The 21,846-nt window shown below is 42.2% G+C and overlaps 3 protein-coding genes across 5 annotated transcripts in view; 1 reads left to right on the forward strand and 2 right to left on the reverse strand.

The window, feature by feature from the left end:
- Positions 1–2,234: 2,234 nt before the first annotated feature.
- On the reverse strand, positions 2,235–5,248 carry armt1 (acidic residue methyltransferase 1). The gene is made up of 5 exons (XM_080514196.1): positions 5,173–5,248; positions 4,708–4,813; positions 4,384–4,625; positions 4,086–4,251; positions 2,235–3,829 (listed from the first exon to the last, which is right to left on the reverse strand). The coding sequence occupies exons 1-5, from the start codon at positions 5,232–5,234 to the stop codon at positions 3,047–3,049; spliced, it is 1,359 nt and encodes a 452-aa protein (XP_080370322.1). The 5' UTR covers positions 5,235–5,248; the 3' UTR covers positions 2,235–3,046.
- Positions 5,249–9,466: 4,218 nt separating this feature from the next.
- On the forward strand, positions 9,467–14,846 carry zbtb2b (zinc finger and BTB domain containing 2b; the record flags this gene model as incomplete). The annotated part of the gene is made up of 3 exons (XM_080514070.1): positions 9,467–9,578; positions 12,584–12,764; positions 13,436–14,846. Exons 2-3 carry the CDS (start codon positions 12,592–12,594, stop codon positions 14,844–14,846), a joined length of 1,584 nt encoding a protein of 527 aa, XP_080370196.1. The 5' UTR covers positions 9,467–9,578; positions 12,584–12,591.
- A 4,146-nt stretch (positions 14,847–18,992) lies between these two features.
- The window catches only part of akap12b (A kinase (PRKA) anchor protein 12b), a gene marked incomplete at its 5' end in the record, with an annotated part of 40,266 nt that continues 37,412 nt past the window's right edge, over positions 18,993–21,846 (reverse strand). For all 3 annotated transcript variants that reach the window (XM_080513742.1, XM_080513743.1, XM_080513744.1), the window contains one exon: positions 18,993–21,362. The remainder of the gene's footprint in view (positions 21,363–21,846) is intronic.

Genomic DNA, 21,846 nt, shown 5'->3' on the forward strand with positions numbered 1-21,846 from the left:
CACAGCAGAGCAGCACTGATAAGCAACATGATTTAGACTTGCTCTCCCATTTGCTGGGAGGGGGAGTGGAAAGGAGTGCTGCTCTCCCACTCTCCTCTCACTCTGTCCTCTCTCACTCCGAGTCGCTCCTTTCCAATCAAGCCCGTCAAGCAACTTGGAGGGATGACTACTTCAGTTTTGCCCTTTCTGCCTTGACATTCAGCCCACCAAGCTACAAGAGAACAAAAACAAAACATTTCTAATGAATACTCCACTCAGATTCCCTGTTTAACTCATTTACACTTTCACCAAAGCATGAGGGGAGGAAGAGATTCCCTAGCAGCTTCGGTGTTTCCTCACAATGATCTAAAAGTTGGCGGCAGAGAAAGAAAACCCATCAATAACCTACGAAATTCTATTTGTATATTCATTATGCTATCTAATATCCAGTATGACATATGATCAGTCAATCCATGGGCACTGAAGCTGCCTGAGAATCTACATCAAATTGTAATAAATTTGGAACTGAGTGGGGGAAAAAAGCCAAATATTAGAAAGGAAAAACCTCAAATCTGCCACGATCTCTCACTCACCTCTTGAATTGCCCTCATTTGTGCTGTGCTGTGTTTGATTCTTGATCTTTCCCGCTTGCCTCACAGGCATCTAACTGGACTCATTGGACACAAGGAAAAGACTGGGATGGTTTTTGTTTTTTTTCCACTTCTTTTTTTCAAAAAGGATAAACAAGTTAAAGATGCAGCCGAATCAATAACCATGGTGTATTTAAGTGCCAGGTCACCATAACACAGCAAACAGAGCAGGAGGTCAAATCTCATTCTGACAGCCAGTCATTACACAACCGAACCAAATGAAGGGATCGATCCGTACGTTTATGTTCCCGACAGTGCACGACCTAAAATTATGTTGACGAATTCCATTGACAAAAATCTGGTTTTGTAGGGGGAAAAAAAATATATTAACATCGTATTTAATTAAAAGTGGAAGTAAACTTTCATATGAACCACTGTATGGAAAACCTTTCACTTTTTCAGCTCAAGTCAAGTTAAGAGAACAAAAGCAAAGACATTGGGAGTATTTATGTAGGAGATTGCAGTGAATCAAAGACTTTGTGTTTAGAGAACATACGTTTGAGGTTTGTGATTTCCAGGGATTAATTCCGTCCTTGAATGTTGTGGCACCAGGCGTCAAGGTGAAAAAAACAACCTTGTGAGCAGAGATTTATAAAAAAAATAATAATAATAATAAAGCTGAAAAAAAACCAAGGATTGTTCTCAAAGAGATATACATGTATCAATATTCATGATGGAAACAGCAATTCAGGCAATTTCTGGTAATACATTAAAAAAAAATTTAAACCTGAAAAAAAATAATAATTGGGCCATTTGAATTAAAACCTTTTAGGGACTAAAGTGTGGCACACAACATCAACTGTGGCAAATTAATGAAGAGAAATATGATCACATGCAACCATTAACTGAGCAAAAGCCTCAGATTTGGCACAGAGCCTTCATTTTCTTTCCTCTGTGCCACATCTTTGTCGAGTAAACAGCCCAATTTTCAGGACATGTCAGGTCAAGTGGAAAACAAGTAGCTCTGATGATATGTATTTTTTGCATTTCCTCTGGAATAAAGTGAAGACACAGTAATCTTTAATAAACGGGTGAAACGAAGGGTGGGAAAGGAAACTGCTAAAACACCTTAGAAGGCTCAAGATAGAAAGCTTCTTTCAGTAATTGACTTCATTTTGCTAATACAAAGTATGCCAGCGGCCTAAATTATGCCATTCAGCTTTGCCAGCTCACCCAGAATTGTAATGCACATGTTGCAGCATTTGAAGCTCCTTTGTTGACTGTTTCTCCAGGTCCAACCTGACCTGAGTGTATAAAAGGTCAACAGCCACCAGCTGTTGGAAAATAAAGACATCATGTCACACCCCGGGTGAACATTTCAACTATCTAATAAGAGAATATTTTGAGTGTATATACTGAAGCATTTGGGTACGGTTCTAAATAGAATTGATTCAAATTATGTTCATTTGAAACTGTTGCACATTTTGTATCGGTGAACTGTTTGACTTCATAGTTAATGCTGGTCAAGTCCACATTCCACATTCAAAACTGATCATTATCACCCAGAAACTCATCTTTCTTGTTTGTAAAGTACGACAGAGAAGGGAAAAAGGCCAGTCACTGCAGTGATTTATTAAAGAACTTAATGAAAATAATGAGCTTGCCCCTCAGCGACATTGACAAGAATCCAGTTAATATCACCTCTGAAGTACTTAAAGTGACAATAAGGATTTAGGTGACATAACAGTGTGCACAGAGACATATCACCTTTATCTATGAAGATACAGAGGTCTGAGTTGCCTTTTCATACAAAACAACAAACGTCATCGGTGTTATTCCAGTGCTCCAATAACAAACGCCTGTTTATCAAAGTGAGGACAACAGTCATTAGATGATGTTATGATCTGCCTCACGATCTTGAGTGACTGTCCGCCTGCTTCGAGGCATGCATATCAACGACACCGAGTGCACAGTAATACAACCTGAGGAAAGTTAAAATTAATATACTATTACACCTCTTCAGCTGCATGCAAAAGCATTGATTTTTACATTGGATTAAATTAAAGCAGTTTTAATTAACAGGGTGCGCATGAAATTGTAAACATTATAACCTAATTCAGGTTGCAGAACACGTTAGCTATCCCCGACAAAAAGCTAAATCCGATATGTCAACTTTCAGGATACATTTGTGAACCAAACTTCTCCTGGATTTCACAAAATTGGTAAATATAAAGTACATCTAGGTGAGTTTACAGAATAGAAATGGAAAAGTGCAAACCCTTCAAATCATGACACAGTATATGAGTTTTTAAAGATTCAAAAAAAAAAAAAAAATATTGCTGTTAATGTGCAGTCTCAAGTTTAAGTGCTAACAGACATTAAGGATCAAAGATACCATATAGCAAAAGTTAACAATACAACTGTTCTATGGCTTGTTGTACTTCATGTTCTTCTGATTCACCATCCTCAGGCCAGTCTTACTCCTCAGACTTCGGGTCGTAGAACTGAATGACGGCGTACTTGCCATTCGTCATCCAGCTTGGATCTTGAGAGGTGAGCTTCTCCCCTTGTCCGGGCTGCAGACCCACCTGGACGTTTGCTTTCAGGGTCCGCAGACTGCACAGTGGTGCCGGCCCAAAGCCGCGTAGCGCGGTGCTGAAGCCGACAGTGAGGTCCCATTCTCTGTCCCCTGTCAACTTCCTGTAGTTCAGATCACCTTTAAACAGCACCAGGTCTGCCTCCTGCAGGGTTGCATACAGGTCAGGAGCATCAGCCGCCATGTCACAAAACTCATGGGGCTGTGTCCAGAAAGGATGATCGTGATAGATCCAAACCCCCTTTTTCACATAGCTCTGCCACTGGGCACCACTCTTGGACATCCACTTGTGATTAGCCGCCATTGTCTGGCGGATAGTCCACTGAAAATCATTCGCTGTGACATCAGAGACAAACCATGGGAAGGACTTGCCATGGAAGTGGATTTGGCGTGCGAGGCCGGACGAAACCAAGAAGTCTGCAAAGACCAAGTCAGTAACCAACTCGAAACCAGCATTATCTAACACAATGTCAACTCTCTCTGCACAGGTTTTCTCTGACTGCCCTGTCCTCTGCACGGACGTGAGCGTTGACCACACAACGTCAGAGTCATTCACCAAGATATATGGTTGGAGGCTGCTGAGCGCTTCTATTGGACTGTTCTTCTGGGAGTTCTCTTGGCCAGCGGAGATCGACAGATCACATTTGTTGCCCCACAAAGAAACCTGGAGAGTCAAACAAATTATATGAATGCAAAAGAATGAACAATCTGTAAACTGGGCATATTTTAAGTCTTGATAAAAATGGCAATAATTCATCAGTGAAGTGTTTCTGTATGCTGTAGACATTTGAATCAGAATATTGTAGACAATATAGTAAAAACCATATTCAAGATGCTACAAACACACAATATTGTCAAACAGGAAAGGCCAAAGACACATCTCTTATCTGTGAAGTCATAGAAAAGGAAAGATGAATCACCTGTAGCAGTTTGTTGAAATGCTCAAGGAGCTGGGGCCGAGAGAATTCCTCTATGTTCTTGGTGACACCCTCCAAATATGTGCATAGGACCATCACAGCCTGCTGAGACTCAAAAAAGCTCTGAGTCTTTCCCTCATTGAAGACATCGTAGTCACTGATGGGAGGGCTAAAAAAATAACAATACAATCAGGTTGGACATCAATCAATACACAAATGTTTAAAACCTGTGTTTATTTTTACATTTATTGAAATAAAAACTCCAATATGTAGAGCATCAACAGATCCTATGTGGTCTTACTTGAGCAAGACGGCCTCGTGAATCCTGCGGTACATGTAACACTCCACATAAAGCCATGCAGACTTGAACCAGCTGACAGACTCCTGGTCTCCATACAGAGCCTGTTTTCTCTGCAGGTACTGGTTCCAGGATTCTGTGTCCTGCAGACCATCCGTCAGTTCCAACACTGGCTTATCCGTTTGCACCTCATTCCTCAGTTTAGACAGCAAAGAAATGGCTTTCTTCTCTGCCCGAATGCCCTCCTGGGGGGGGAAAGAAAAGATAGGGAATTAAACTAAATTAAAATGAGCCAGATCAGAAACGGTGCTTTTAACCAACGCTTACCTCTCCATACTCTTCAAAAAACTTGTTTTTGTTGCGATGTATTGTATCGACAACTTTAGTCAGGATGGTGGGCAATCTGTCTCTGATGGTCAAATAGGCAAAAGACCTGCAGAGAAATGCAAACACACATTCAGTATCAATGCAGCAGCTAACCAGGAAGCTAACTTATTTAGCAACAGGTCAGGCCACCATCTCCCCAGTAGATATTTAAAACGCACAAAAACTAAATCTGCTGCTATACTGCCGATGATGCAGCCTTGTTTTTTTTTTCTCTGTTAAACAGTGAAACGATGAAGACCTCCATGTGCATAAAGCAATTACTGAGAGTTTAGGCAGCAAAGCGCTAATGCTAATGCTAGTCCAAACACGACAACCGTACGTTTAAGTAGCTGCACTACTGCAACGGGGTAAGTTTTTGCATTAGTCGCCACTGAAAAAATGCTGTTAAAAGAGCTGTCAACGTACCCGACCACTCTGGCAGACAGTGACGGGGGGACTCTGGCCACAGTTTGATCCACCGCCATCATGGAAGCAACGAGACGCGTCAAACTCAAACTTTATTAACAGAAACACTCACAACGCGAACAAACGGGCTCAAACGTGGAGGGTGAATCTTTGTGACAAAGAAATCTTCCGCAAGCTTTCAAATCAAGCATCTAATACGACCAGGAAAAAAAAAATTATAAAATCCATTTTACAATGTTTATATCCTGCTTTGCTCGTGAGTTTGACGCTCTAATGGGGATACAATGCTGCCATCTAATGGTTAAACGTGTATACTATATCGTCATTCGTGTTTCAGGAGCGTTTCAATTCAGAGACATTACTTTTGTATAAAGTTTGTTTATTTGTCTACACTCAAAGGTTTAATCATCTCACGGTAGGTTTTGCCGGAGGGGTGACTGGTGCCGCACTGCGCTACGCACGCCATTCAGCATCCCGTGTTGTCTGGGGCAACAGTTGTCATGGAGACATTGATCCGCCCGGAATTGGACCCCCTGAGGCTTTTTGGCGGGAAAGGGGGAGGGGTTGAATGTGGTTTTCATAAGAAAGCATCTTTGGTGAGTTCCTGTTGGATGTACTAATTAGGCATCAATAAATTATGAATGAACGTGTACTTCATCATGCCTTTCGTTGTGCTATTTTAAAATAATACTGCGCTTATTAGCCAACAAATCATATACTTTTATAACTCAATATATAGCATTTCATATTCTGCACGTGCTTAATGTCGTAAATGTCTGGGTTATTAAAGCTTACATGCTCAAGTGGGATTCCCTCTGGCATTTCCCCCCCCCCCCCCCCCCCCCCCCCACACACACACACACACACACACACACACACACTTTTAGATGTGTTAAAAGCAACTGCTTATGCTACACTATCTAGTTCCAGAATCATAAACTGTGAATGGCCACTTTTTTTAATTTAAAGCTAGTATAGTTTTTACATTAACTTTCTTCCAATCTGCAGGAAAACAAACCCATAAATTATATACTGTTGTTTCTATGCCAGCTCATCAGATACAAATGTGGGCTTTAATTTTAATGAATAAAATCATGGCCAACTAATCAAATGCATCTTGTAAAGATGCAGAAATGACCCCCCCCCCTTCCTCTTTTTGGAGCAGCCCTGATCACTATGGGAACACGTTGTCAGGATGTGGGGTCCCTGGGAGTGGGAGTCCAGCTGCGTCCACCTCCGGTGTTCATCCACCGCCGGCCTCCCTTCCCCCCACCGGGCCCCAGCCTGGCCGGATCTGTTTTCTAACCGAGCGGGGAGTGACTCACCACTCCGGTTTCAAAACAGGCCAGGGACAGAAGGGGGGGGGGGGGGGGGGGGGGGGGGGGGGGGGGGGGTAGGAGGGCGGCGGTGAACGTTAAAGGCTTGTTTAAACGGCGTTTCAGCTCCATGAGCAGCCGCCTTGTGCACCAACGCATGGAGGATATTCGTCTGGAAATTTGTAAATGCATATAGATGTTTTCCCTTGACAGTAGCCTACTGTTCTTTTTTTTTTTTTTAATAGAAATCAAACGATGCAGAACGTGTTGTTGGTTTGAAAATTGATTACTGCAGGACAAATCATTTGAATGGAAATCAGTGGGAGGACAGTCACGTGAAAGGTCCAGCTTGTATGCTTTGCTCTGATGAAAAAGTGAAATAGTGGAAGAAGGGCAAGTGAAATAGCAAAAAAGAATGTACATAATTGGAGGTGACCATAAGTCCTTTAAAATTTAGAGTTTATTGATTGGAGTGGTCTTCACGATCAAACAGGAACAATGAAACAGTGGTAAAGCACAATCTGCTCCATTCATAAACCCCATGCTGTTTTCATTTCAGCAATGCAAACTGCCTTTGTTCTTCTGGCTTGGTCCATTTACTACTGCCCAAGCAGTGGTCCCCCACAAATGTTTTGGTATGTAAACCATTCAGACCTATTTTTGATACTTTGAACATTTAGGGGCTCATAGTTGTCTTTTTTTTTTTATTTGAGACTTTAAGGTCTTCAAATCTTGCTTCACAGGCAAGCTGGTCCTCCTTTTGTCTCTGATCTCAGTTTACACACAAATTCCACCCATTAACCCTCCAGCAATGCAAGCTTTTTCAAACACCTACAACCTGTGTAGCCTGGTCATCCAGGGCCCTCCCTGTCCTGAGGCTGAATTTCAACTTTGCCAATGGCCAGTCTGCAACAAAGTATTTAACGTTGAGACAATGACCACCAAATCACCCAGGACATGTGGTGACAAAATATCATCCATATTCACCATGAACTTGCAAAAGGTGCATGTACACTTCTTGGTTGTTTTATTTATTTATTTTGAGGAAATGTGGACAGGCTGAATTTTTGTTAAAATGCCCCTTTTAATGATCTTTTTACTTTCCACAAAGACATTTTGAGTTCATCAGATCACAAAACAACAACAAAAAACAAAACCTATACAACATAAGCTACCTCATGAGCAAAGATGAAACTTTATGGAGCATCACTATAGACATTATAAGTGTCCTTGTTATAAATATGGACTTTAAAAAGGGAAATGTGTCAGCTAAAACACATTTTAGGTTACCTTTTTTTTTTTTCTTTAGAAATCGTGATGCCAAAATTAACTTTTGAAATCAAATTTGCAATCAAATTATACCAGTTGAATGTAGCACCATAAGGCATGCTATTGACAAAAGGCTTTTAGGTGATCTTGGGACCTCACTTTACTGGTAGTCCTATAGAATTGAGAAAATACTATAATTTGGAATTGTCATAAAAGGCAGGGGTTTGAATAGTTATTACTTGAAAGAGTACTGTTTATGTTTTCCTGATTTGATTATAGTATATAATCCATACAATAAGAAATGGTAATCACTACTTTTACACTCTGACAATGCTTTGGTGTCCAATTTACTTTATAGGTATGATTGAAAATAAACTTTAATGTATGCACTTCATTGTCACTGCCAATACTTGCATACATTGGTCATAATGCTATGGTAAACAACCAAGATATTACACTGAAATGCAATCATCTTTAATTGCTATAAGTAAACATTAAATAGGGCAAAATTTTGAGTGATCAACAAAGGCTGATGAAGTTCAGAGTTCAACCTTGATTTCAACGATTAAGTGTCAACAGTAACACAAATCCCAGAGATCAGATTTTACCTATTTGGCACAGATAATATACACCCTGCTAACAAAAACACACAGCTATAAAGCTAAATACCAAACAGAACAACGAAATGTATCAACTTAAGTCATTACAAATGGTAGGTACAAAGCTCAAAGTAAGGCACTTTATTTCACTTTACATGTGATGGCGATTTGTTCAAAATTCTTTTCTGTAAAATTCAATCGAGTTGATTTTTAGCTTTCTCATTAAAACATTTTCAGGTTGTGATTTTGCATGTTCTCCTAAAACAATAAGTATAACTCCAAAACTGTGCTGAGGGTCTAACAGAATTAATAGCTTTAAGCCTTTTCAAAATTGAACAGGAAATATGTGTGAAATCTCATGATAAGACCAATAAAGGATGTATAGGAGACTTGGTCACTCAATCCGCAATGCAGTCTGTACAATGTATGTTTACAATGTAACCATTTATAGTGTTTGATACAAACTTTAAAAAAAACAAACAAACAACCTCTTAAGTAGCAATTTAAAACGTGCCTGTGTCCACAATCAAACACTACTTAATGAATATTCACTGTTAACTGTGCTGCATTTTAATTCTAACAGTGGAAACAACACATTATTATAATAGTTGTTGTTGTTTTTTTACTCCCACAAACACACACAAAAAAAGCATGTTCTTCCTAAAACGAGATCACACGATCATCCCTCTAACTTTTTAAAAGCTCTGCTTCCGCTGAATTGTGAAAAGAGTTTGTTTATTTGCGGTGGCCAGTGCAGACCTCTCTGTCTCTCAAGCAAACACTTTATGTTTCGGTGTCGTTAACGGTAGCGACACAAAGATTAAGCGCCACACGGTAAGGCTGTGCTTCCGTTGGCTGCTTGTGATCCCGCTTCGCCGGCTGTCAAATAAAAAAAAAAAAACGGAAAAAAAAAACTGACTGTCTGTGGCGGATCTCACGGCGGTTACACAGTGCGGGAAATTAACGTTAACTCAACCGCCCCCTTGTCCAACGGTCGTCTTTTAGCTGTTTTTCTTTCCCCCCTCTTCAACCCAGTCATGTGATTGTAACGTAAAACCCCGAACCGGAAAACACCGACGGACGACCCTCTCCTCCGCCAACGAATGCTGCGTTTACAAGGAGCAGTCGGAGCTGCTGCGAGCCCAGAGAGGACGGACGGACTCTCCGGTAACAAACAAACAACGGCGCCGCGGCGAACTCCTTGGTTTTCACCGGAGCGCAGGTACAGACTGTCGGTTTATCGTTCTCCCCCCCCCCCCCCCTCACGCGCGCCCCCCGGTGCGGTAGTAGCATTTAACGGGGGCTTCCCGCGGGCGCTTTTTGACCAACTGTATTTGTCACGGGGGAAGTTAAAAGAAACGCGTTCGTGACCAGCCCCCATCCCCCTTTGCGTCTCACTCTTTCCCCCCATCTGTGTGTGTGTGTGTGTTGTGCGCGACTGCGCGCGCGCGCGTTGAACCGAGAGGGACCCGAGGCAAGGGCAGGAGTCAGCGCAGACTCGCCCGTCTCGTGCGCTCTTTGTGCGCCCCTGCTTTTCACGTCTCGCTGCCGCTGGTTTGATTTTTCTCGTTTTTGCCCGCTCGAGACGATGGGGAGCCGCTTTTTCGCCCCTCCACGGGGCACGTCTCTCTCACGCGCGGTTTTGACGGCGTAAATTCAGAATAACAGAGAGAGAGGGAGAGAGAGAGAGAGAGAGAAGCTCCGCGCGGAAGTGGCCGTTCCACGTGTCTACATCACATCAGGGGCGGTGCTCTGTCGCTACAAACAAGTTAGTATCGATTAACACATGGGAATGTTGATCATTTTAGTGTATCGCGTGATTGCATGTTGGGAGAAATCACTTGTGTTTAATGAAATCCTTGTAATCGTAAATATGCAGAATTTGGGGTAAGACTTTGGTAACTGTGGCTGACCTGGATCAAGCGTGTTTTCTGAGCGTGTACAGAGTCAACGCGGATATTTTGGTGGATTTAATAGCAACAGTAAGAACTTGTAAGAGAATAGTATAACCAGAGGAGGTTCTCCCCCCCCCATGTTCTCTCAGCAGTGCTTCTCCAATGGGGGGTGCATGGACCTCTAGGGGTAGTTTAGAGTATTACAAGGGGTATATGCTCTTCTTGAATTACATAAATTGTAATTTATCCCATGCGCTTGACTTTTACCACCCGAGAAAAAACATTGAACACTTCATGTGCTACTACAGACCTGGACAAAATAAGGCCATGGGGGCTTGACCAGCCCTCATGCTGTGAAATCTTGAATAGCATCAAAGTTACTGTTGTTATTCATTTTATTTAATCTAAAATGGTCACATTTTTTGAACTATTGGTCATTTTTTACACACTGGTAATGTCCACCCGTTGTTGCCTTGCAAGATTTGTGTTTCACAGTTGATAAAACATTTGGTTAATGAGAAAATATCGTTTTTGTTTACTTATGGACTGATCTAAAACATTTTGAAAAATGTAATCGTGATTTCGTCATGATCTCGTCAACTCAAATCTCGATCCTCGATAGCAGTACTACTTTTTCACGTGGCCTTTTGACAGAATTGGTTTCCCACCCTTGTGTTACTATGGCCATCCTCAACATGGAACATTCACAGAAGAGACATGTTTTCTATTTATATAAAGATTATAACACTTAATGTCCTCTAAGCATCATTATCACATGCACTTTAATTCATTCTAACAAGGTGCAACACTTTTGTACCTTTCAGCAAAACAGCATTATCAGTTTCAAAATCGATGGCAAAAACTTCCTTTTACACTTGGAGTGAATATTGGAATTCTTGAGCATTGAAAAAAAAAAAGAGCTAATTTATTAAAAACAGGCACAAGAGGATTATCTTTTAAAGTAATCTACACTTATGACAAAAACGGTGCACATTAAATGCATAAGGACTTAACAGGCTCCTAGAGAGCAATGTATTATTATATGTGTGAATTAATGCGTGGTGTGAGAATACTGCACAGCCCGAGTTCCTCCACTGAATGAGTGTGAGCTGAATGGTGCTCATCTCAGAAGATCAGAGGGTTTTTTTTTTTCTTACCCCCACACGGGGTGTGGATGGTCTTCGTTGAAGGGAGGCTCGAGTCAACAACCTTAAAATATCCGTCCATCCTTCCATCTCTACATGTAACCCAGAACCTGGCACTGATCCCAGCTCACTATGAATGATGGCAGGTTACACCCTGGGCAGGTCCCCAGCCCCTCACAGTGCAGAAAACCCACTCTCACATAAGGAGAATTTGCAGTGTCCAAACAATTCCAAATGCAGAAAGTCCACGTTTGTGCAGGAAACATGCAAACCCCACGCAGTAATTGCTAAAAGCCCGGAATTGGAACGATTGTATTCTCACTGTGGGGGAGAGTGCAAACCACGAAACTTGACCATGCTATAAAAAAAAAACCATTTAAGTTGACTTGTGACATATTTTATATTTTTCGTATAGTTTTCTTTGCCGTGAACATGAAATGTTCCGAAGACTCGCAAACCATGCCAGTAAACTTCAGCTGAGTCAATAAACATAGACGGAGTCGGCCATACCGTCTCGCCATACATTTCTTTTGCTGGTGTGGTGAAAGTGGTGGAGAAAGGGGTCCCACCCTGATAATGGGCTGCTTTTTTTGGGTTGGAAGGGGGAGTTGTAACAGTTCTGCCTCAGGAATGTGTGTTGACACCCATAACCCTGACCATGTGATGGCCTGCAGCCCCGATGGCTCTCCAGTGACCCTCAGGGTCAACACTCGGGTCTCGCTGGTCAGCAGAACACGCAAAAGTCGAAAGTAGATTTTTGGGCTTCACTTTGACCGTCATGCAGGGCTGGTGTTTCCATCACAGCTGTTCACGGAGACGTGCATCGGGAATTGCAGATTACTTCAAACGCTCTGTGGTTCTTTTCATTTCATCGGCAGTTCGCAGTGTGACGTTTTCCTCGCCTGTTCCAAAAACGTGTCCAAATTCACAGAAGTCTGATCCGACGAACCAGTCGGACTGTAACGTTTTGTTTTCGAGATGGGCATATTTCCCCGTGGTATTAGCGCGAGACTAATTGTCTCCAGCGTCACAAAATGGTTCTTCACTCTTGTGCTAAGTTGCGCTTTACAAGGTCGTTAGATCACTACTGTCAGCCCGACTCTTTGTGGTCACAATGAGTCCCGGTCTGCTTCCAGACAGGAAACTCATTGCTGCTTGTGTGTGTGTGTTTGTGCGTCTTTATGCAGGTTGAAGAATGGAGTTGGCCAACCATGGTCTTATCCTGCTGCAACAGCTTAACGCTCAGAGGGAGTTTGGCTTCCTGTGCGACTGCACCGTGGCTATTGGAGATGTCTTCTTCAAAGCCCACAAAGCCGTCCTCGCTGCCTTCTCCAACTACTTCAGAATGCTCTTCATTCACCAGGACAGGTACAGTGGCGACATTGTGGGTCAAACACAGATATTCAGTTCGTGACGTCACGCCTGATAATAGGATGTGGGGGAGATGATAATTATGTACAAAACACACCTATTAAAATTAAACAATTGAAAACGAAATGAATGAGCCTAGTGTTGGTGGTTTGATCATGTTCGCCTTTGAGCAAGGCACTAAACCTCAAGTTCTCAGTGGTTTGGAAGCACCTTGTTTGACACCATTGCTGGGTGAATGTGACGGATCATGTAAAGGTTTATTGAGGTAGAAGTGGTAAAATGAGCTTTGTAGTCAGTCTGTTCACCGCAAATGTGTAGGAAGAACTAAACTCCAATTTGATTCTCCACATTCCCCACAAAAAAAAAAAAATGTATAACCCTTAATCAACAAAACCTAAAGTTTGATGCTGAGGCTCAAGTTCAGCATCCAGAACCTGAGAAAAACAAATAAACAAGACTAAAGATGTTAATTTAAACAGAAGTTCACAGCAATTGACAAAACATTGAACTGAAAAGAGGAACACATGAGGAGCAAGGGCGTGCATCTGTTGAATTTCCTTTTGGCAACTGAAACTGTGAACTGTTGGGGCTGCATGCGCTCATCATGTGAGGACGTCACCCGTCATTTCACCCCCGAGTTCACTGTGACCCCCCCCTTTGTGTTTTAGCGACTGTGTGCGTCTGAAGGCTGCCGACATCCAGCCAGACATCTTCAGCTACCTCCTCAACCTGATGTACACGGGCAAGCTGGCGCCCCAGCTGATCGACCCGGCGCGCCTGGAGCAAGGGGTCAGATTCCTGCACGCCTATCCCCTGCTGCAGGAGGCCAGCCAGTCGGCCTACTCCCACCCCGAGCACAGCATCAACCTCGCCACCTCCCTCTACGGCATCCAGATCTCCGACCAGCAGGCGGCGCTGTCGGGCAACTTGTCCACCCAGAGTCAGCTCTCCTCGCCGTTCGAGGCGGAGCAGGTCAGCTCCGAGGGCAGGCAGCCGTCCACACCAGCTGTTACTTCTTACGCTAATTCCTTGCCAATCAAACTGCACTCCTCGCCCCCCGACGAGGAGGCCTCCACCAGCGGCGTTAAGCCTCCCGGCGAGGAGGGGGGGATGGATTTTCTGAGCGCAGATGGCTCGTCGGCCACCGCCATCCTCCACGTGAAGCCCAGCATAATGAAGAGGAACAGCTCATTTCGGAAGCATTACTCCTGTCACCTGTGCAGGAGCCGCTTCAACCAGCGGAGTTTGCTGAGGGAGCATCTTCTGCAGCACACCCAGGCTCTCCAGCAGACCCTGACCGAGTCCACGGACGCACTTTCGCCGGTCATGACGTCGGAAAATAGCGCGGCGGTGGACGGGGCCCTTCAGGGAAGCAAGGCCGGGTCCGGCGCCCCCGTCTCTGCGTCGGCGATCGAGATCCTCAGCGACAGCGAGCAGACCCCGGTCTCGGGCACCAACTCGGACTCGCCCCGGGCAGACGTGTGCGCCTCCAGCTGGGGAGCGGGGGGCTTGAACTCCCAGGCGGACACGCCCCCTCCGTCGGACATTGCGGACATCGACAACCTGGAGAGCGCCGACCTGGACCGCGAGGTGAAGAGGCGGAAGTACGAGTGCTCCACCTGCGGCCGCAAGTTCATCCAGAAGAGCCACTGGCGGGAGCACATGTACATCCACACGGGCAAGCCCTTCAAGTGCAGCGCCTGCGGCAAGAGCTTCTGCCGCGCCAACCAGGCCGCCCGCCACGTGTGCCTGAACCAGGGCGCCGACTCCTACACCATGGTGGACCGGCAGAGCATGGAGCTGTGCGCGGCGGGCGACGACAGCAGCCAGATGGAGGCCATGTTCCTGGGCTCCACGAAACCGTACAAGTGTAACATTTGTGCCACCACCTTCTCCAGTCCCAGCGAGGTGATCAAACATCTGTGCTTCACCCAGGGCGGGCTGGCGGGGCTGCAGGGAAACACTGGGGCGAGCATGCTGCTGCAGGCGGAAGAATTCTCCAAAGATGAAGGCTCTGATCTGTCCAACTCCGGCACCCCGCTAGACCCCGTGAAGACTGATGGGATCCTCGTAGAATAGTGCCAAACCCCCCTTCTTTTTTTGCTTTTAATGTTTTATGTTTATGGATTAAGTTATGAGCAACAGGTAAGCTAAAAGTGAGGTTTGTTGGTGGTCTGTACACTCACTCGCCACTTTATAAGGTACATCTGTACAATTTAATGTGTTGCGGGATAACGGCCGTGTCATCAGTTTTGCCTTTACGTTGATATAAATGTCATCAGAGAGACCTTTTTGGACCTTGTTGCTTGCATTTATTCAAATCCCCCCCCCCTCCCCAATGAGATGATTATGATAAAACTCCGATCCTATGCAGTCCAGCCTGACTCCAGCCAAAACTGAATCTGAATCACAACTAAACATTATTACCTTTAGAGAAGGCAAAATGAATGAAACGGCTGTTTTACTGCAACAATAACATTAACTTGAACACGTGTTCTTGATTGGCCCGTGGTTGTATATTGAAGATTCAAAATTGACTTTAAAATTGGCTTTATTTAGTTTTTATTGGGCAGTGCTCTAAACGTTGAAGGTAATTCGCGAACGGTCTTAATTCAGAATGAATCTCAGATGATTTGACACCAACCTCACTTGTGAAGATGTTATTGTTTATATGCATCGCCCTCGTTCTCTGACGTGTCGCCTCGCCGCCCGCAGCAGCAGCAGCGGCAGCGCGGCTGTTGTGGTGAGGCGACAGGCTGTGTTTCAGTAGCAAAGGAAGAGGAAGTGGAGACGCTTCCGGGTGAGACGGCCTCTGGTGATTTGAGGAGGGTGTTGTTTGTTTTAGCTCGACTGGTATGGAAATAATGTGTATACGCGTTTTTTTATAGACCCACACAGTTAGGCAGTTATTTATTTCTATACGATCCTAAATAGGAGGGTAGTTTGCAGAACAGATGTATCGTTTTTCCTTCCAGCACATTAACATGAGACAATCTGTGCTCCAGGTTGAGTATTTTTTTTTCTTCTTTTTTTTCTTTTCGATATGCATCAAGGCACATTTGTCTTCCATGAGCTGCTCTAACTCAGCAGAATGACTGGCACGGAGCAGAACGGCCATTATCGGCATCCTTCCCGGTAACATTTTGGTTGTTCGCTCTTGTGTTTTGTGTAAAGTGTGATTTTTAAAGTTTCTGTCCGCTTCCCTTCACACCGTATCAAAGCACAAACGCTCTCTGGCCTCTCAGTTCGTCGGCGTGAACAGAAGCGGCTCCGGCCCCGCTGCTTACCTTCTGCGTTAATGTCCTTTTTTTTTTTTTAGTCGTGGTGTATTTCACACCTTGTATAACTGTTTGGTTTGCTGATTGAAGAAGCAACGTGTCCCATCCAAAAGAAAAACCTGCATAGCCCTCTACGTTCATGTACATCTCGTCTTATATATTTAGCCTAAATCTTCCCCGAAAAGCTTTTAAAGTTGCTCTGATGTGCTTTCTAATTTTATACACACTGCTATTGTAAAGAAAAGAAAAAAATAATGCGTTATATCTCAAATATATATGTATATTAGAATACAAATAGTTTTCTGATTAGGATAAGTAATGAGGATGGGCGGAATGCATCCATTTTTAAGTCCTCAAATTGTTAAACGCATTCACTGTCTGCAAAGGGAACTTTTTTTTGTTTTTTTTAATTTTGTATTGTGTTATTCTTTCACTGATGTAAATTCTTGAGCCCTATTCACACCCAAAAAAAAAACCTAGTGTGTGCAGCCAATGTGATTCATAAAACATTGTGAGTGTCTGAATGTTTCAGGTGATCGAAGGTTTGAAATATATGATCCCGGTGTATATAAGATATCAGGATAAACATTTGAAGAGGTATAAAAGGGTGCTCTGATGTCTTTTTCTTTGTACTACTGATGACAACTTGTGAGACATCTTTAACATTCAGGTTGAAAGAAAATGTGAAGTTAGGATTGTTGTTTTGTTTTGGGTTTTTTTCCATGCTGAATTTTTTTTTATTGGTCTTTTTATTGGAAAACATGGTGCATCAAAGACGACATTTCAGAGGATGAGACTTTGACAAACCGATAAACGTGCTCGTTGTTCTGTCCGTCACAATATCTTTCTTTTATCTTTACTCTCTTCACACGGTATACAAATGGTGAGCAAACCTTCATAAAGAAATGCATTTCCTGCAATTTCTTAGCTGTGATTCTTACTCAAAATCAATTGCATGTATTAAAGCATTTCCTTCTGAATTGGTATTTTTCCATCTTAACTTGACTTTTTCTTTCCCTCCTTCCTCCAGACTGTGAAATTAGATATGGCCTCAGACACAAAATTGTCAGTGATTTATGATACACAAACAAATCTGTATTCGTTTCGAACCATGTACGTGTACGTTTTGGTGTGCTTTACTGGTCTGCCGCCATATTTTGTGCGTATACTAATGTTCATCCATTGTATGTTTATTGTATAGAGCTCCCACATACACATTTAATATTTCAGTCATTTAGTTGCAGGTTTTAACACAAACTATGAATACCAGCTTAATTCTGAATTGTATATTTTGGACTTTGAGCAGCCGCTGGATTGATGCAGTTTTCTTCAGTTTAGCGAGAGGGAGTTGTTGGGTAAAGGGAAAGCCAGTGAAACCGGTTGTAAATGTGTGGTTGCCAATTGTGTTTCCCATTTGCCATAGAATGGAAGGACATTGCGTTTTATTCACAAAATGTAACTAATCTCTGTAAATATCTAACATTGCAGGAAGGTTTTGGATCAGGCAGCATTGCAGTCCTACTCGCGTTTCATGTCACACTGATTTACAAAAACACGCACAGCTTTGTGAAAAGTCTGATTCTGGCTTTAGTTGTACTTGTTCTTTAGACATAGCACTGTTGTACCATGATGACTATAAAGGTGTGTGTTTAGGAGCTCAGTATCTCAGGAAGATGAGAGAGAATTTTTGCCTATACTGCCCAGTGTTGGTTATCAAAATGATCCGTTTTTAGAGCAAATGAAGAGCCCGGCCCCATAAATAAGAGTGTACTCTCCTCTTCAACCCCCATCTGACATCTACTGTGATTAACCTGTGTTCTCAGGAATGTGACTAATTTTTCTGTATAAACTTTTTTTTTTTTCAATGAAGAACAATAAAAAAAAGTCTTTTTTGTAGTTTTGGATGTTTCTGTATTTTTTTTTATCGCAAAAAAAGTCAATTTTTCAATTGTATTTTATTTACAAAGCAGATAAGACATTTACCTCAGAGCTAGAGATTTCCTTTCTGTGCAGAGTTTGCATTTTCACCTTATGTATGTGTGGGTTTCCCTCCAGGAGTCTTAAAAAAAAACATCAGCATTTGAGGCTAATTGTGCAGTGTAGGACAACTCGTCCACGGATGCCCAATGTTGTCTCATATAAATGTGAGTGTGTGTGATTTTATTTGGAATTCTGATAACTTACCTTTGCCAAGTGTCCCACTGGGACTGAATTGGAGGAAGTTGTACCGACGACATGGCTGAAATATGGTCAGTTTGTATCCACAAACAAAAACTTAAACTCCCGATTTAATGTAGATTATGCATAAACTGAACATTTTGAAGCATTTTTGTTTTATCTTGCAGCTCTCAGGGGGAAGCCTTGACCCGTTGTGTCACCAGTACTTGATCATTCATCATTTTAAACTTAAAAAAAACTTGGATCGTAATGTTTGAATGTTTCAATCAATCAATCCTTTTGAGTTTGCAGGTTTATGAACATGTGAGTGTGGTTTCCTGTATGTTGTTCCTGTGACGGACACTTCAGATCTATATTTTGTGTGAACTACAAACAATTTGATTAATGGTAAAAAAATAAATAAATAACACTTTGCATTTACTACAAAGGTAAAGCTATGGCCCAGCAAATTATACAATTACAATAAGATTCATGGTTTTATGCAAAATATGATGCATTGGCACGACGGTCAGTGAGGAGGCTGCTGCTTTTGTTCGGTAGATGGACCTAATGTATACAATTACTGTTTATTAAATGCAAATTGTTTCCTAAATGTTATGTTTTGTGGATACTTGACATAATGCTGCAGCAAATCCAGTAAAACGAGTGCCTAATGTGATTAACTAAGATGTGAAATATGAAGTGATAATGTAGAAAATGAATACAGACTTAAAAAAAAAAAAATACACATCAATTTTCTCTAGCTTTATTGAATGAAATATAGACAGGTTTCTGCATATTTACTATTAACAGCTTGGAAAATATAAAAGGCAATTAAGACCATGCTACATGAATTATTAATATTCTTATTGTTCTGCTAAATGGCTGCTTAATTGTTAATATTATAACAATATGATCTTAGTACATACAGTAGGTATACAATCTGTACAAACATTGACAGGTTCACAGTTAAGTGTATTACAAAAAGCAGGGAGGACTGAGGGTGGGCTTTTGTCCCTAAATGCTTTACACACTGCAACATAAGCAAAAGTCTTTAGTTGACTTGTCATTTGTTAATTTTTCATTTTAAATAAAGCAAATAGCAAGGATGTGTCACGCTCTGCAGAGTCACGGTAGGTTTGTGATCGGAACACTGGACCAAACTTCCTGGTCTGTGTGAGAGTCAATAGGTCATAAAGCTGGCTGTTAGAGCTAAATTAAGTCTTTCATACTTGATTTAGCTCTCATTTAATCTTCAGGTTTTCCAAATGATCTACTTTACAAACACAAGGCCCAAAATAAAGTAGCTGGGTCTACATATTTGTGTTGACTTTGGTGCCAAAACTGGAAATGTGTTGAGAAACATCTCCCACTGAGTCTCTAACTAAGATTATTTTATTATCAATAAAAGGATCTGAGAAGATGCTGCGAGAATCTAATTGGATACAACTGGCGTCTCATCCTGTGAGCAATGACATGACCGTGACTTCCTGATTCATCCTAACTCAATTTGGCTTCTAACTGAAGGACAAAACAAGAGTTTTGTTCTTTCTTTCAAGCAGTTAATGTGTCAGTCTCTGTCCTCCCTTGTGCCAGTTCGATGAACCTGAGCTATGGTGCTGAGTGAAGAAGTCACAGAGCAGAGTGCACGTGGGTCTTAAACTTAACATGACATCAATGGCTGCACTTAAGCTCTGTAAGCAGCAGAGGGCAGCAACATACTTACTGTTCATGAGTAAACGTCAATAGATTGGAGTCAAAAAATAATTGCTACCCTACTTCACGTCAGTGATACACATTTCACATCATAACACAAAAAAACATGCTCATTAACGATCGTGAGCATGAGCTGCTTTGTGTTTTCTTGAATGCACGTCTACTCTATGTCAACAATTGCCATATATATTATTATTTTGCAAGTCGCTATTTTCCAGATACCTTTGCGACAGTATCAGATGAGTGTTGTGATAGCATTTTATTGGATTGTTTTTTGTTTTTTTTACATAGAACAATGTGAAACAAGATCTTTTTCATAGTAAATCAGGCAGTGATAGTTTTCCTTATCTACATGAAGCTTATTACGTATTTTGTTGCGGAGCAATAAACACATTGTGACACAAGAATGTGTTAAAAGTCAAACACGTGGTGGATTTCTGGTGGACATCATCATCTCCACCCTCCTGTTGCTTTTGCTCTGTGGAATCACATTTGTACCATGGCTTAGTTTTTTTTTGTTTTTTTGTTTTATTGCTACTTATTCTTAAAAACGAGTTTTTGAATGTGACAGGTAAAGCTGTAAGTACACAAAGCACTTCTATTGAACAATTTCAACTTTGTTTTGGTAAATTCTCATCATCCCCAAGCCTTTTAAAAGACACATTTTAGCAGTTCCCCTCTGCATTGAAATTGTAATACAATGAAATAATGTAAAAAAAAACAAACGAACAAACAAACAAAAAAAAAAAAACCCCCAAACATATTTAACACAGCTAAATAAAAATTATTCTAAAAATGGATGACAATGTCTCAATAACCAAACAGGTCAACAAAGAAAGAGGGAAACAAAGAAAGACGTAGGGATGAATGAAAGAATACTCAAGATAAAGATATAAATACAATATACAAGATAATAACCCTCCATTCTTTTCACCTGCTGACATCATCTTACTCCTGCGACTATTCACATAGAAAACACACACATGCACACACACGCTCACACACATAGGCACAACTCCATACTCAACCTGGTTGCAAACTCACACCATATGCACCGAAGGCAATGGAATAGCCATGGAGACACTGGACAAACATTGCGATGAATAGGAGCCAGATGGAATTCTTCTGAGTCGCGGGACATGCACGAGTGTGTGAGTGAGCGAATGAGTGAGTGATGGGAGTGGGTGGGTGGGTGGGTGAGGGTATGGTAGTGGCTCGTGGTGTTGCAGTGACAGAGCTGCAGGATGCAGTTGCAGTACAGTTGTAGCTGGATAGGATGGGGGGGGGGGGGGGCTCAGTCACTCAGTCTCTCTGGGTGGGATGGGAGAGGCCCAGTCTCAGCATGTTAACCACAGAGCAGCTTCTCTGTGGCTCTCTCGCTCTCTCATCACTCACTTCCTGGTCCAGACAGTGTGTGTCCCAGGCATCGGTTTTGTATCTTCAGCTGTGGCGGAGAAACACAAGGACAGATATTAGGAAGAAATAAGGGCTGCATTGCTTGCAAAACATTAAAAAAATAAATAAGATAAGCATTACATTGAGAAACAATTTTGTTATCTTGTACGACACTGTAACGTGCCTCGACCTTCTCCCTATCTATAACTCCTTCTGTTCTTCCTCAGAATCTCCTTCACAGCAGACCTGCATGACTGCTGAATAAATACAAAAGTAATGCGTTCCCAGTTCCTACCTCCTCCTTGTCCTCCTCATCATATCAGATAACAGCCTACTGTGTCTTGAAAACATTGGGGGGAAAAAATCCTCCATCCTCTACATATAATTCATTCAAAACGGAGAAAAAACATTAGCCTCGACTCTTTGAAGCTTTGTAATTGAATCTAACAATCGCACACTCCAACATGGTTTCTTGACTCCACACTGAGCCTGCGATAGAAGAAAAACAGGAGGAGGGAACGGCGGAATCATAA

The sequence above is a fragment of the Blennius ocellaris genome, assembly GCF_963422515.1.
Source record: "Blennius ocellaris genome assembly, chromosome: 18".
NCBI classification, from domain to species: domain Eukaryota; kingdom Metazoa; phylum Chordata; class Actinopteri; order Blenniiformes; family Blenniidae; genus Blennius; species Blennius ocellaris.